Below are 16,030 nucleotides of genomic sequence, written 5' to 3'. Positions count from 1 at the left end.
ATACAATCAGTCTTATTATCACTTATAATCCCAATCCAGTCTCCCATAAAGTACCATTCAGCAGATAATCACAGCTGAAACTTGCTCAATAGTGTCTGTGACTATAGCCAATGGTCATTGATTACCCATTGATGTGCCCATTCAGTGCATCGATTAGCATGTCCTAAAGGTTCTAGGCAGTTTTATGTGATCAAGATGGCTTTGTACCCAGAAGGAATTTCCTGTAAATTTCTCAGTGCACTTAGGAGTGAATCTCCATGAATCATGTTTTATTCATTTTTTGTTTTGTTTTTTTTTATATAGATCATCCTCTCCTGATTACATGATGAATTCTAAACTGGCATCAAGCCGGAAGAGCACTGGACAACTAAATCTGACATCAGGCATATTGGGTAGTGGTGGAATTACTGCTGAACGCAGCAGGCATCAGAGAAGCTTTTCTGTGCCAAAGAAATTTGGTGTTTCGGACAGATCCTCTGATCCACCACGAAGTGCTACATTGGACAGAATCCAGGCAAATGGACAGCAAGTCATGTTGAAAACACGCAGCTCATCCTCTCTTAAAGACAACATTATTGACCCTACCAATATTAATAATCCTATGAATCTTTTGGCCACAATATTCTGGTCTTCTGTAGCGTTGATGGAATCAGATTTTGAATTTGAATACCAAATGGCACAGCGATTGTTAATCAAACTTCTGATTCATCTTCCTTTGGACAAGACAGAAACAAGAGAAAAACTTGAAAAACTACAAGGGCAACTAAAATGGACTAACTTCTCTGGGTTGCAGCAGTTATTGCTGAAAGGATTTACTTCTCTATCTACTACAGACCTAACTCTACAGCTCTTTAGCGAACTAACTCCTGTTTCTCGGATTTCATTGGTAGATTTAACGCAAGCCGTAGGTAAATGCATAAGTTAACTCAATGAAATACTACTGTTCATGTTGAAATGATCTTTAGTTGTTGACTATTTTTATTTTTACTAATTATCTGAATGAAAGCTCAAGACTATATAATAAGCACTTAGCCATTACATCAATGGAATGAATTTCAAAGAAAGAAGTATGCTAATATCGCTATGTAGTTTCTTTTAGCTCTACTATCTAAGAGTGAATTCTCTTCTTATTCTTCATACAAAAACTTTAAAATTTCCTTCTTGGATCAATGAACAAGCCATTGATCTGCAGGAAAATTTTTCTTCTTTTGTATTTAGAACAAAATATAATCCGTGATAATATCGTTCTGGTTTGCTACAAGCTAGAAATAAGGAAGCTTTCTGTCTTTCTAAATTGCATAGTTTTCAACCAATATTGATTAGTAATTTGTTGCTTAAATAACTTAAGACAGCGGGACAGTTATAGATGGTTGAATATTTTAATAAATATCAAGAATCAAAGTTTTCAATGCTTATCTTTCCCATATAAGATTTGATTAATATTAGAAACATGTCATGAATAGTTTTAGAAATTAACTGAAAAGGAGAAGTAATTGATTATTTTTATTTACCTACTTCAGGATTCCCATTGAATGTTCTATGCCTTCTTCCACATTTGATTCAGCACTTTGATAACCCAACTCAGTTCTGCAAAGATGCTGCAGATCGAATAGCCCAGGTTTGTGCTTTAGCAGGCAGATTCCCTTAAAAATCATTTCAATTTACAATGTAAACATTAAATACTTTTATTCTATTCTCCATTAGGTTTGTATTGAGGAAAAGAATCCTAAGCTTTCAAACCTAGCGCATGTGATGACTTTGTACAAGACCCACAGCTATACACGAGACTGTGCTACATGGGTTAATGTTGTTTGCCGTTACCTTCATGAATCATTTACAGAAATCACTTTGAATTTGGTTACCTATCTCGCTGAGGTATATGCAATAAGTTTTCTTCATATACTGTTTTATATTCTTTAGATATCTGATTGAATCCACAGACATTTATTGACCTGTTTTGTGTTGTGAGCTTTAGTATCTACTGGATATTTCTTTGTATTTTTGTGTGCTTATTTTAATAATAATTAAGTCCGAGTGCTGATCTAAATCCAAACTGAAATGGATTTTATATTAATTTATTGACTCCCAAGTTTCATCAGGTTTGAAGCTTGGGTTTAACTGTACAAAGAATTGCACTACCTATACTTCGAGGAATTAACAATATGAACCGTGCATCATTGCTGCAATTTGAATTTGGTATAATGAGGAGAGAAATTTACAAAAGCATACTATGATGTAGTTTCATCCACCTCAAGGAACATATCAAATGTAGCAAGTTATTATCATTCCCCGTGCCCAAAAAATTTTGAGATTAAGTCAATTGAAACTTTATTCATGCATGTACTTCATCAAACTGAAAGAGAATTTTCTGTATTTTAAGATCACCTTTTATTTTTCTAAGCTCATGAATACATATAAACATTATACCTATTCACATTTGTTTGTATGTTTATATTAAAATAATTAATTCATTTATTTTTGGAGCAATATCTTTTTGCCTAAAATCATGGTTTGCCCAACTGATGAATTTAGAGAATGTTAAGTTTGAAGGACACAAACTTTTAAATCCATGGTCCAAATTTCACTCAAATGAATAATCAATTTTGCAAAGGGAAATATGCAAACAAAATGGTTTAATGCATTTATATATGAACTTAGAAGAGTGAGAGGGAATCTTACTAAAATTTGCTGGGCTTCACATATGCGCAGGAGTAAAGGCTGGGCAGCATTGAAATCTGTGATTGAACATTTAAGTTAAGGCATTTGCAGTTCAGTGCAAAGATTAAAAGAAATCTTTACCCAGAATATAGTGAGTCATTGCAATTCTCTCTCCAAAAGAATTGTGAAAGTTCAATCACTGAGTATGTTCAAGCATAGATTTTTAATATGAATGGAATTGAGGAATAGGAAAATAGCACTGAGGTAAAAGATCAGCCATGATCTTATTGAATGTGAGAGCAGGTACAAGGGGACAAAGCGTATCTCTGCTTCTCTGTTTTATGTTATTATTGCCAATTTGAGATTATTCAAAATTAATTAAATTAACATCATCACTGTAATGGATCTACAAAAGGTGAAATCAACTTTTAAGTGAGCTAATAAATGCACTTTTGACCTAACAGCTTTTGGATAAAGGTCTTCCCAATATGCAACAATCATTATTGCAAATCATCCACTGTCTTCTGAGCCATGTAGACTTAGCTGCCATACCTGTCAAGCAACTGAATATTGAGGTCCTGAAGATCATTGAAAAATTTATTCAGGTAAAATATTAATCAATAATTAATTTTGTTTTTTTTGTCTTGGCCTTCATGAAGTTGGATGTCAAGAGACAGGAGAACAATATCAGCAATGTCATCAGTGTTATCAATATTATAAATATTCTGTAGAGTGGAAATATTTATTGGGACTAACATAGTCATAGAGTACTACAGCACAAAAACATGCCTTTTGGCCCATCTAGTCTATGCCACACTGTTATTTTGTCTAGTCCCATCAACCCACATCTGGACCATAACCCTCCCATCCATATTCAAACTTCTCTTAAATGTTGCACTAAAACCCACAACCACTACATCAGTTGACAGCTTGTTCTACACCTGCACCACCCTCTGAGAAAAGAAATTTCCCCTCAAGTTCCCCTTAAATATTTCACAATTCATCCTTGACTTATGACTTCTAGTTCTAATCACTCCAACTTCAGAGGAAAAAGCCTGCTTTCATGTACTGTATTTATACTGTGTTATTATGTGCGTGTAATAAAAAAAAACTTCAGTTCCCAGTAGGCAATCCGAGGGGTTCACCCAGACCTCAAGCTACGATGGTGACCTGGTTTTCGCGCACAAGGTTGAAGTCTAATAGAAGCCCATATTGAGTTTGTCTTTATTAAGAACATGCATAACATGAGGACTTTATTTGTGGAAGGGTTACCTACATGCTACTAATAAAAGGTGGCTTTAGATAAAATATTGTACCCCAAAAGTTTGGCATCATATAAGATTTGCATGCTGATTGACATTGTAATCTGTTTATGCTGCAATTCTATTGACTTGAAATCGCTGTATTAATTACCTCATCAACATGGCAGTTGATACCATGTGCATTGTTGTCACATTAGAACTTATTGGCTGACCATGGTGCCTATAAAAATACAAATAAAGTTAAATTATGAATCAAAAAACAGCACATGTCCTTTCCAACCTATTAAAGGTCTTGTCTGCTTACGATGAAATTAGGTCTCCATTCCCACTGGGGCACAAAGAAGGTAAAATAAAAAAGAAAACCCATTCTGCACTACATTAGAACAGAGTATGGACAAGCAATTGATATTTAATAGTGTGGATTTCAGACATATTCATCTATCACAAATATTTGAAAATAATTTGTCTTAACATAATTTTTACAGAGTGCTCACTGGAAGGAGGCCTTAAACATCCTTAAACTAGTAGTCTGTCGATCTGCCAGTCTGGTCTTACCATCATATCAATATGGTGACCCTTCTCAAGTGGATATGCATCGAATATGGAAAAATGCTTCGCACGAGTTGCCAGGAAAGACACTAGAATTTCGCTTTGATATCTCTGAGGTATGTTCTGTTCCCCAGTCTTCATTTCCAAATCCAATTAGTACAAATCCAGTTAATTCTCTGTGATATTGCCTTACTCTACTGAAGTACTAAGCCGGGACTTCATTGGCTGCAGACACCACTGTTATGATCCTCTGTATCTACCCTATTTATGCCCCACATAATTTGCATACCCCAAAAAGATCCACCTTCAGCTTCCACTCCTCCAAAGAAAATAAGCTCTGCTTTTCTAGTCTCTCTTTATGTTGAAGTACTCCATCCCAGCAAATATGTTAATGAATTTTCTCTGCTACTCTCCATTCCAATTGCATTCTTCCTACAGTGTGGTTACCAGGTACTGTAATTGAACTAATGTTTAATATAGTTGTGCCATAACCTCTGTGATTTAATATTCTGTGCATTGTCTAATGAAGGCAAATATCTCATATTCCTTGTTCACAATTTTATTTAGCTGTGCTCTTGCTTTCACAAATTCTTGGACACGTACACCATAGTCTCTTTTCCTTTGTATTATAGACGTAGAACAGTGTAGCATAGTATGTGGCCTTTGGCCCACAATGTTGTATTTTATCAATGATGCGATATAAACCTGCTCTATTATCAATCTAATCCTTCCCTCTTACACAGCCTATAACGCTCCATTTTTTTCCTTCCATCCCTGTGTCTATCTCTCTTAAATGTCCCTACGGCATCAGTCTCTAATATCACCCCTGGCAGTGTGTTACTGGCATCCACCACTCTTGGTGTTTCAACAAAAAATACCTTGACATCTCCCCTAAACTTTCCTCCATTATTGGTCATTGCTGCTCTGGGAAAGAGGTGCTGGCTTTCCATTTGAGCTATACCTTTTTTTAATCTTATACATTTCTATCAAGTCGGCTCTCATCCACCTTGGCTCCAAAGAGAAAAGCTCTAAGTTGCTCAGCCTTTCATCATAAGACATTCTGTCTAATCCAAGCAGAATTTTGGTAAGTCTCTGTACCCTCTCTCAACTTTCACATTCTTCCTGTAAGCTTGGGGCAGCACGGTAGAGTAGTGGTTACCACAATGCTTTACAGTACTGGGGACCCACATTCAATTCCTGCTCCTACCTGTAAGGAATTTGTACATTCTCCCCGTGACCGCGTGGGTTTCCTCTGGGTGCTCCTGTTTCCACTATCTAAGGACGGACCGATTGGTAGGTCAATTTGTCATTGCATATTGTCCCATGATTTGGCTAGGATTAAGTCAGAGACTACTGGGTGGCATGGCTCAAAGGGTGGAAGGGTTTATTCCATGTTGTATCTCAATAAATAATGAGATGGCCAGAAGTGAACACAATAAGTGTGGTCTAACCAGGGTTTTATAGAGATGCAACATTACCTCATGGCTTTTTGAATTCAATCCTCCAATCAATGAAGGGCAGCACAACATGCACCTTCTTAACCACCCTATCAGTTTGTGCAGCAACTTTGAGGGATTTATGGACTTGGAGCTCAGATCCCTCTGTTCCGCCATACTGCTAAAAATCCTGCCATTAACCTTCTACTCTGCCTTCATTTTCAAAGTGTATCACTTCACACTTTTCTAGATTGAACTCTATCTGCCTCTTCTCTGCCCAAATCTACATCCTGTCTGTATCTTGTGTAACCTACAACCTTTTACACTATACCACAACACTAACAACCTTTGTGTCATCTGCAGACTTATTAACCCACCCTTCTGCCTCCTCATCCAAGTCATTTATAAAAAATCACTGCAAAGGTCCCAGAACAGATCCCTGTGGAACACCACTAGTCACGACCTCCAGGCTGAATACACTCCATCTACTACCACCCTCTGCCTTCGTGATCTTGGAGCTGCTCACCTCTCAATGAAAATAATAAATTAATGTGTTAACAGCAATTTGTCACAAGAATTAAATATGTTTTTTCTTGTTTATTCTGGAGACTCCTGTGATTGGAAGAAATTATGATGATTTGCATGGTCCATCAGGGAGAGATGGAAAACCACGGGCAATAGCTGTCACCAGAAGCACTTCATCCACCTCATCAAGCTCTAATTCCAATGTTTTAGTTCCTGTGAGCTGGAAGAGACCTCAATTCTCACAGGTATGGTTGAAATTCTTAATTTGCTTTGTCACCTCCAACTTGTGTTGAAATTTGAGATTAAATGTTACCTGATATGTACTGCTGATATAAATGAACATGGAAAAAAGTGAAACTTTTATTTTGCTTCAATATAGTCATCTCTATAAATGTGTGATCTCTTTTACAGAAAAGAACACGAGAAAAGTTGGTGAATGTCCTTACTTTGTGTGGTCAGGAAGTAGGCTTGACCAAAAATCCTTCTGTAAGTTGATCACTTTTCTATGTGAGTAATTCTTAGCTGTGGATCAATTGGTTGCAATCTAAGGTAGAAGATTACCTGAAAAATCTAGGCTAGCACTCTAGTACATTGCTGAATATTTTGTCTAATTGCACATTTGCATGGAACTCTAAATTGGAGTGTTCTGTGGTGATCATAGTCAGTTAAGTATGAGTCTGCTGACCTTTGGGTAGGGAGTAAGGAGGATTACAGTCAGAGCAGGTTGGGAGATCTATGTGCAAAGAGAAGTTGGTTAAGTATTTTGAGCTAGGGGAAAAACAGTAATCAATTTAAGACTAAGTAGAAACAAATGGGGTTGCAGGTCCAATTGAGAGCTAGGTAATTCTACTCTAAAGATAAGTAGCCTAAGACATCTTTGCATTACGACAGAGCCCTGTCCAGGAAGATCTCATTTAAATCATTTAGAAGCAGGCCTTACTGGTGCTATAAGCTCATCTTCAGTACAAATAACCTGCTGAGGGCACAAGCCAAAGACACATGATGAAAATTATAGGGGTGACATCTAGAAAAAAAACTTTGCATGTTATTGGATTGAACATATTCTGAGGATTCTGTCCATTAGCAAGTATGATAAATAAGGAATCTGAAATAAAATTTGGAACTTCATCCACAACATTCAAATTTTTCATTGGAATTTATTCACATAATGAGAAAAACAATTACATTAGACATTTGGACATCAACATTGTCTGGAATGCCACAAAAGCAACTACTTGCAGGGAAACTTGACTGGGCACTTGGAACTACTGTTTCTTTGCAAACCTGGCCCAATTTGAATGGTTTTGTTTAGCCACTCCCAGAGCATTACAGTCTACCTGTACAGAATTGTGCTGGGAAGGCTTCCATAGACTCTATTTCCCTACCGCCAATCCCACAATCTGTCTCCTATTCACCACAACCCTGCCATTCTCTGCGATCCAGGCACCATATTCATGATATGTTAACCCACAATTCCCTGTCCCATTTGTCATACCATGATCCCAAAATATTAGATCCTGAGACTCCCATCTTCAGCCCCAGAAACATCACTAAATGCAGAATGGCCAAGCAGTAGGTAAGGGTCAGGTAGTTTAACCCTCAGGATTGACAGGAGTCAAGACTGGGGATGGAGTCCTACCTTCTAGGAAGGCTTTGCAACAGCTTTCCATGTTCATGTCAGTTTACAGGGTAAATCTATTCCCCTATTATCTTGTAAACTATTCTACTCACATTACCAATAACTCTGTCAGATTTTACCACCGCTACGTTAGGTCTAATGTACAACGGCCAATTAGCCTATCAAGCCTCACACATTTGAGATAAAGAGAAAATGAAAACATACAGAGATTGCATATACTCCACATGAGCAACATCAATGGTCAAAATTGATCCCTGCTTGCTGGAACTTTTGAGGAAACAAGTTTACTAACTTAATATTCCTGATCATTTTAAAGACTGTTTTAAAGAATTTATAACATCCAATGCTGTTTTATGATGAATGTAACATAGTTTGAACTATGTTCACATTCACAAAATGCCTTGCTGATCCAAGAACAGTTGCTAGTTTCTTTCTTTCCTTAAGACTTCCTTCTTAAAAATATTCTTGCCCATTTCTTCTACTTTCATCCTCAACAACACCATCTCTTCATTGCCTCATCCTTTGCCCCTCCACTCCTTTATTCATGGATGCCAGTTACGCAGCAGTGTTTCCTTGTGAAATGGTAAGAAGAAATTTTTGAGCTACTATGTTTGCTTTATGTGTTGCTTGGGCAATTGCTTGGACTATGGTTTAAACATGCTTTGCAGAACTCAAAGCACTTCCGGGTGTTTGTGAAATGCAATTTTGGATCCAAATTAGCTTGGTGACAGGAAATAGTGGTGTTGGAAAGATGCTTTTCTGATTTGAAGCCAGTTATATACAGCATAGATTGGTACTGGGATCTTTTTGTTTGTGATAAATGTTAAGGACTTGGATGCGAATGTAGGAGATGGATTAACAAATTTGCGTAAGCACAAAAATTGGTATTATAGATAGTGAGGAAGATGGTCAAAGGCTAGAGCAGAATGGAAATTTGGATTGGTACATAGGCAGATGGAATTTAATCCTAACAAGTCTGAGGTAATTCATTTTGGAATGTTAGGTAAGGGTAAGGCAATTACAGTAAATAGTAAGACGCTAATGAACATTGATGAACAGAGTGGCCTTGGTGTTCAAATCTATAGTTCCTTGAAAGTAGCAACACAGGAAGATAGGGTATTATGAAAGGTATATTCTGTACTTTCCAACATATTTAATACTGAATATAAAAGTTGGGATATACTTGACTGTCACGATGAGGCCACTCACAGGTTGGAGGAGCAACATTGCATATTTTGTCGGGGGGCCTCCAAACTAATAGCATGTACGTGATGGTTCCCTTTTTTCCTGTTCTCTTCTTTTCACCTGTCTTTCACCTCCCCATGGTGCCCCTCTTCCTCCCCTTTTCTCCATGGTCAACTTTCTTCTTGTCAGATTCCTCTTCTCCAGCCCTTTTCTACCTATCAACTCCCAGCTTCTTACTTCATTCCTCCCCACCCACCTATTACTTTCGAATGTACTCCTTCCCCTACCCCTACCTTCTTATTCTGGCTTCTTCCTTCTTTCTTTCCAGTCCTGATGAAAGATCTCCTCTCGAAGCATCAACTGTTCATTCATTTCCATAGATGCTGCCTGTGTGTGTGTGCTGTTCTACATTTCCAGCATGAGCAAAATTTCTTCTATTTACAGAATGTATGTAGCAACTTTACAAAATATGGGTTAGATGATTGTGTATTGAGTATTGTGTTTGTTCCTGGTTGCAATACTAAAGGAAAGGTGTGATTGTACTGCAGCTAGTGTAGAGGAATGCCCCAAGGTGATACCTAGTCTGGGGATGATAGTTATGGGGAGAGACTCGATAAACTGGACTTGTTTTCCTTGGAGTGAAGGAAGCTGAGAAGTAACCAAATAGAGGTATATAAAATTATAATAGAGTGGATAGACTCTTATTTTCCCTTGGTACAGATAACATAAACAAGAGGGCATATATTTAAGGTGAAAGAAGTGAGTTTTAAAGGGATCTGAAGGGAAAATCTTTCATAAAGTAGGTGGTCAATCTATTTTGCAGTTGGATACAATCATTTCATTTATGAGATGTTTAGGTTGACTCTTTAATAGGCGAAGCATAGATGGATACAGAACTAATTTGTCAAATTGGATGAATGTAAATAGGCAAAATGGTTGCTGTGGATAAGATGGGCCAAAGGGACTGTTTCTCTGCTGTACAAATCTATGACTCCATGATGAACATTAAAATAATTACCAAAGTAGTGATGGAAGCTTATCATACTTTTCTAAAGCTATAATTCCCAGTCATTTCGTTTGGTTGCCACTGACTGCTCTGCCAGCTCTTACTCATGTAGGATCTTTATTATAATAAAGAATTCAACATGAAAAGGCTCCATCGCTGGACTTTACACAGAGCCACAGAAACTGCAAATTCTGGAATCTGGAGGGAAAGAAATAAACTGCTGGAAGAACTCAGTGTTGTTGGGCAGCATCTGAGAAGGAAAAGGGATGCCTGATGTCTCTGTTTGAGAGCCTACATCAGGACTGTAGCAGGAAGACAACTGGTATATAGCAGTGAGAGTGAGGGGTGAGGCAAATGTTTGTAAGTAATAAGTAAAAGCTGATAAGCAGAGTGGGGATAATGGGGACAGGCAACCAGGTGGGAAAAGGAAGGGGGAGAGTAGTAACAGAAGCTCGTAGTTGGTAAGTAGAACCAAATAAGGGAGAGACTGAATTGAACTGAATTGACCTTATTGACATCCTTCATATACTTGAGGAGTAAAAATCTTTAGGTTACATCTCAGTCTAAATGTTCAATGTGTAAATTATAGTAATTTATAATAAATAGTATGTACATACTAACATAGAAATACAGTTGTGTCAGCATGAATTAATCAATCTGATGGCCTGGTGGAAGATGCTGTCCCGGAACCTGTTGGTCCTGGCTTTTATGCTGTGGTACTTTTACCGGATGATAAAAGCTGGGACAGTTTGTGGTTGTGGTGACTCGGATCCCCAATGATCCTTCAGGCTCTTTTTACATACCTGTCTTTGTAAATGTCCTGAATAGTGGGAAGTTCACATCTACAGATGCACTAGGCTGTCTGCACCACTCTCTGCAGGGTCCTACAATTGAGGCCAGTACAGTTCCCATACCAGACAGATCCCATACAACCAGTTAGCATGCTCTCAGTTGTGCTCCTGTAGCAAGTTCTTAGGATTTGGGGGCCCATACCAAACTTATTCAACTGTCTGAGGTGAAAGAGGCAGTTGTGCCTTTTTCACCACACAGCCAGTATGTACAGACCATGTGAGATCCTTGGTGATGTTTATACAAAGGACCTTAAAGCTGTTCACCCTGTCAGCCCCAGATACATTGATGTCAGTAGGGGTTAGCCTGCCTCCATTATAAAGATGATGGGAAAGTAGGCCAAAAGGTAATGTTCTGGTAAAAGAGTGCAGGGAAGGATGGAAAAGGTGAACAAAGGGAGAGGGAACCAGGATGGACTGGTGGAAGTAGGAAAGGAACTGGAAAATCTAATGTTCATAACTGTGGGTTTAGGCTACCCAGGAGGAATTTGAGATGTTGTTCTAGTTTGCATTTAGCCTCAAAGGAGAAGGTCAAGGACAGACAATTAGTTCACTGTAAGAATGGAAAAGAAATTGCTATGTCATGCAGCCAGAAGTTCAAGATGGCCACTGCAGACGGAGAGGTTAACTGAAAGCGTTCGCTGGTTTCAGTGCAGAGGAGGTCAAACTATAAGCATTGAATGCAGTAGATCAGGTTAAAGGAGGTGCAGATCAATCTCTTTCTCCTTTGGGAAGTTTGTTTAGGTTCCTTTCTGGTGGTGAAGGAAGGGCTGAAGGGACAAGTATTGCATTTCATATGGTTACAGAGAAATACTTTGTGCAACAGGAAGATATGGATGGGAAAGGATGTGCATACCAGCAAATTGCACAGAGAATGGTCCCCATGGAAAGCTTAAAGGGGGGAAGATGTGACTGGTGGATCCCACTGAAGCATATAATCTTTTGCCATTTCTTCCAGTTCCAAGCTGTCAGATCTTTCCCTTCCCCCTGCCACCTCCTTTCTGGTTTCCACATTGACTACTCTTTCATCCACCCCTGTTAAAACAAGTCGATCAATATGGGAAACAATAACATAAATCTCCTTCTGCCTGCGCTGGATCTCTTTATTGCCAATTGCCGACGGGACATCAACTGTCTCAACTTCACTACACCCTGTTCTAATTCCAACCTAACTCCTTCCAAACACTCTGCTCTCCACTCCCTCCGCACCAATCCCGACCTCACTATAAAACCTGCTGATAAGGGGGGAGCTGTTGTTGTCTGACGTACTGACCTCTACCTGGCCAAGGCACAGCGACAACTCTCTGATACCTCCTCTTATTTACCCCTTGATCATGACCCCTCTAAGGAGCACCAGGCCATTGTCTCCTATACCATCACTGACCTTATCAGCTCTGGGGATCTCCCATCCAACTGCCACCAACCTCATAGTTCCCACACCCTGCACTTCCCATTTCTAACTCCTACCCAGGATCCACAAACCTGCCTGTCCAGGTAGACCTATTGTCTCAGCTTGCTCCTGCCCCACCGGACTCATTTCTGCATACCTTGACACTGTCTTATCCCCCCCTTGTTCAATCTCTTCCCATCTATGTTCGTGACACTTCTCGTGCTTTGAATTTTTTCAATGATTTTAAGTTCCCTGGCCCCCACCGCCTTATTTTCACCATGGACGTCCAGTCCCTATATACCTCCAACCCCACCCAGACGGTCTCAAAGCTCTTTGCCTCTATTTGGATTCCAGACCTAACCAATTCCCCTCTACCACCACTCTCCTCCGTCTAGCGGAATTAGTTCTTACTCTCAATAATTTCTCCTTTGGCTCCTCCCACTTCCTCCAAACCAAGGGTGTAGCCATGGGCACCCGTATGGGTCCCAGTTATGCCTGCCTTTTTGTTGGCTTTGTGGAACAGTCCATGTTCCAAGTATATACGGGTATCCGTCCCCTTCTTTTCCTTCACTACATCAACGACTGCATTGGCACTGCCTCCTGCATGCATGCTGAGCTCGTTGACTTCATTAATTTTCCTCCAACTTTCACCCTGCCCTCAAATTTACCTGGCCCATTTTTGACACCTCCCTCCCCTTTCTTGATCTTTCTGTCTCCATCTCTGGAGACAGCTTATCTACTGATATCTACTATAAGCCTACAGACTCTCACAGCTACCTGGACTATTCCTCTTCCCACCCTATCCCCTTCTCACAATTCCTCCGTCTCCACCGCATCTGCTCTCAGGATGAGGCTTTTCATTCCAGGATGAAGGAGATGTCTTCCTTTTTTAAACAAAGGGGCTTCCCTTCTTCCACCATTCTGCTCTCAAACGCATCTCTCCCATCTCCTGCACATCTGCCCTCACCCCATCTGCCTGCCACCCCACTCGGGATAGGGTTCCCCTTGTCCTCACCTACCACCCCACCAGCCTCCAGGTCCAACATATAATTCTCCGTAACTTCCGCCACCTCCAACGGGATCCCACTACCAAGCACACCTTTCCCTCCCCGCCTCTTTCTGCTTTCCGCGGGGATCGCTCCCTACGCGACTCCCTTGTCCACTCGTCTCCCCCCCCCCCCCCATCCCTTCCCACCAATCTCCCTCCTGGCACTTATCCTTGCAAGTGGAACAAGTGCTACACCTGCCCTTACACTTCCTCCCTCACCACCATTCAGGGCCCCAGACAGTCCTTCCAGGTGAGGCGACACTTCATCTGTGAGTCGGCTAGTGTGGTATACTGCGTCCGGTGCTCTCGGTGTGGCCTTTTATATATTGGTGAGACCCAACGCAGACTGGGAGCCCATTTCACTGAACACCTACGCTCTGTCCGCCAGAGAAAGCAGGATCTCCCAGTGGCCACACATTTTAATTCCACATCCCATTCCCATTCTGATATGTCTATCCATGGCCTCCTCTACTGTCAAAATGAATCCAAACTCAGTTTGGAGGAACAACACCTTATATACTGGCTGGTTAGCCTCCAGCCTGATGGCATGAACATTGACTTCTCTAACTTCCGTTAATGCCCCTCCTCCCCTTCTTACCCCATCCCTGACATATTTAGTTGTTTGCCTGTTCTCCATCTCCCTCTGGTGCTAACCCCCCCTCCCCCTTTCTTTCTCCTGAGGCCTCCCGTCCCATGATCCTTTCCCTTCTGCAGCTCTGTATCACTTTAGCCAATCACCTTTCCAGCTCTTAGCTTCATCTCACGCTCTCCGGTCTTCTCCTATCATTTCACACTTCCCCCTTCCCCCACTACTTGCAAATCTCTTACTACCTTTCCTTTCAGTTAGTCCTGACGAAGGGTCTCGGCCCGAAACATCGACAGTGCTTCTCCTTATAGATGCTGCCTGGCCTGTTGTGTTCCACTGACATTTTGTGTGTGTGTTGTTTGAATTTCCAGCATCTGTAGATTTCCTCATGTTTGCTACATAAATCAATCAAACTCTTCTGAGCACATTGTTACAGTTGCCCCTCTTTCTGCCCTCATGCACTAGTCATGCAGTCATAAAGCTTCCATTAACTTCACTTGCTCAAGGGGTCGTTCTGTAAAATGGAAGAAGTTCTGACTGGCAAATCAACCTCAAACACTGCAACCTCTGACCCCTCACACAGACTGCCATGATGTCTTTTGATGGTTAAATTGTCGTGAAGCCTTTTCATTGTCTCCAAAGAGATGATTGAAAAACATCAAATAAATTTTTTAAAGTATTAAAATATACAGCATTTCATGAATAATACAGAATTAGAAAATATAGTAAAGAAAAATTACATGTTGCACTTTTAAATGATCATAACAACTTGACGCAACAGTACACTCTTTTAGCCTTTAAAGCTTCAAAGCTCATTTAGTGAAGAATATTAATATTTTGATTTTCTTTGTCTCAAATAATAAATTACAGTTACTGTAGCATAGTTAGTTGAAGCATTTAATTTTGGTGATAAATATCTTTGAATGCATATTATGAATTAAGTTTCAGGAACCATGGAAATGCATTTTACAGTGCAAGTGTACATTATATACAGGTGTGTAGTAATTCTTGAGTACCTTTATATATTATTTTGTTAATCTTTTATATTGCTTAGTGTTTTATTGAAGGTATCAATAGACTTTTAGTGATACTTCTAAACTGAGATATGACATGAATCTGCTTCAGGTTATTTTCTCATCAAGTGGAGATCTTGACCTTATTGAACATCAGGCAAGTTTGGTGTCATCCTCAGAAGATGGTCCTAGGGATCCAGAAAATATAGATGACACAACAAGTGAACAACAGTTCAGAGTTTTTAGAGATTTTGATTTTCTGGATGTGGAGCTGGAGGATGGAGAGGTAGGATTTTATTAAAGCTTACATTAAAAATATATATGAGAATTTAGTGAAAAGGCTATAACAAATAGTACTATCATTGATACCAAAATAATTAACAGATCTTTTACCGCTATTAAATTTGGTGGATAAATTCTGGTCTTGATTAATAATTTCTGGAAATGCATCTATTATGCAAACATTTATTGAGTGATGTGATAGTGTATTAACTAATTTATGTGTTAATTTATTAGTCCAGGAATTAAAAACAGTCAATTTAGTTTTAGATAATTCTGAGTTTGGAAAGGTTAATGCAACTTCTCTGCTGTAATCAACAACCAGGCCAACAATAACACCACAGAGACACAAGAAACTGCACATGCTGGTATCTGAAGCAACAAATAATCTGCTAGAGGAATTCAGCAGTCATGCAGCACCTATTGGAGGAAAGTAATTGTCAACATTTCAAGTCAAGACCCTGTGTCAATCCTGATGTAGGGTTTCAGCTGAAAACATCAACAATTCCTTTCTTCCCACAAATGGTGCTTGACCCACTGAGTCCCTCCAGCACAGTACACCAATGTCACAATAGGTAACATCACGTTGGACTTGCCTCTCAAGCC

At 39.7% G+C, this 16,030-nt stretch overlaps 1 protein-coding gene across 3 annotated transcripts in view; it reads left to right on the top strand.

Moving 5' to 3' along the window:
* The window catches only part of LOC132391211 (protein furry homolog), a 260,162-nt gene that overhangs the window by 203,998 nt on the left and 40,134 nt on the right, over window positions 1–16,030 (top strand). For all 3 annotated transcript variants that reach the window (XM_059964113.1, XM_059964112.1, XM_059964114.1), the window contains exons 44-51: window positions 304–908; window positions 1,521–1,618; window positions 1,705–1,875; window positions 3,123–3,263; window positions 4,406–4,585; window positions 6,514–6,675; window positions 6,842–6,916; window positions 15,258–15,431. In XM_059964113.1, the coding sequence (XP_059820096.1) occupies window positions 304–908; window positions 1,521–1,618; window positions 1,705–1,875; window positions 3,123–3,263; window positions 4,406–4,585; window positions 6,514–6,675; window positions 6,842–6,916; window positions 15,258–15,431 (1,606 nt within the window). The remainder of the gene's footprint in view (window positions 1–303; window positions 909–1,520; window positions 1,619–1,704; window positions 1,876–3,122; window positions 3,264–4,405; window positions 4,586–6,513; window positions 6,676–6,841; window positions 6,917–15,257; window positions 15,432–16,030) is intronic.

Source organism: Hypanus sabinus, chromosome 3 (genome assembly GCF_030144855.1).
Source record: "Hypanus sabinus isolate sHypSab1 chromosome 3, sHypSab1.hap1, whole genome shotgun sequence".
Lineage (NCBI taxonomy): Eukaryota > Metazoa > Chordata > Chondrichthyes > Myliobatiformes > Dasyatidae > Hypanus > Hypanus sabinus.
Note: the sequence above shows the minus strand (reverse complement) of the source record. Positions and strands in the feature narration are given on the sequence as shown.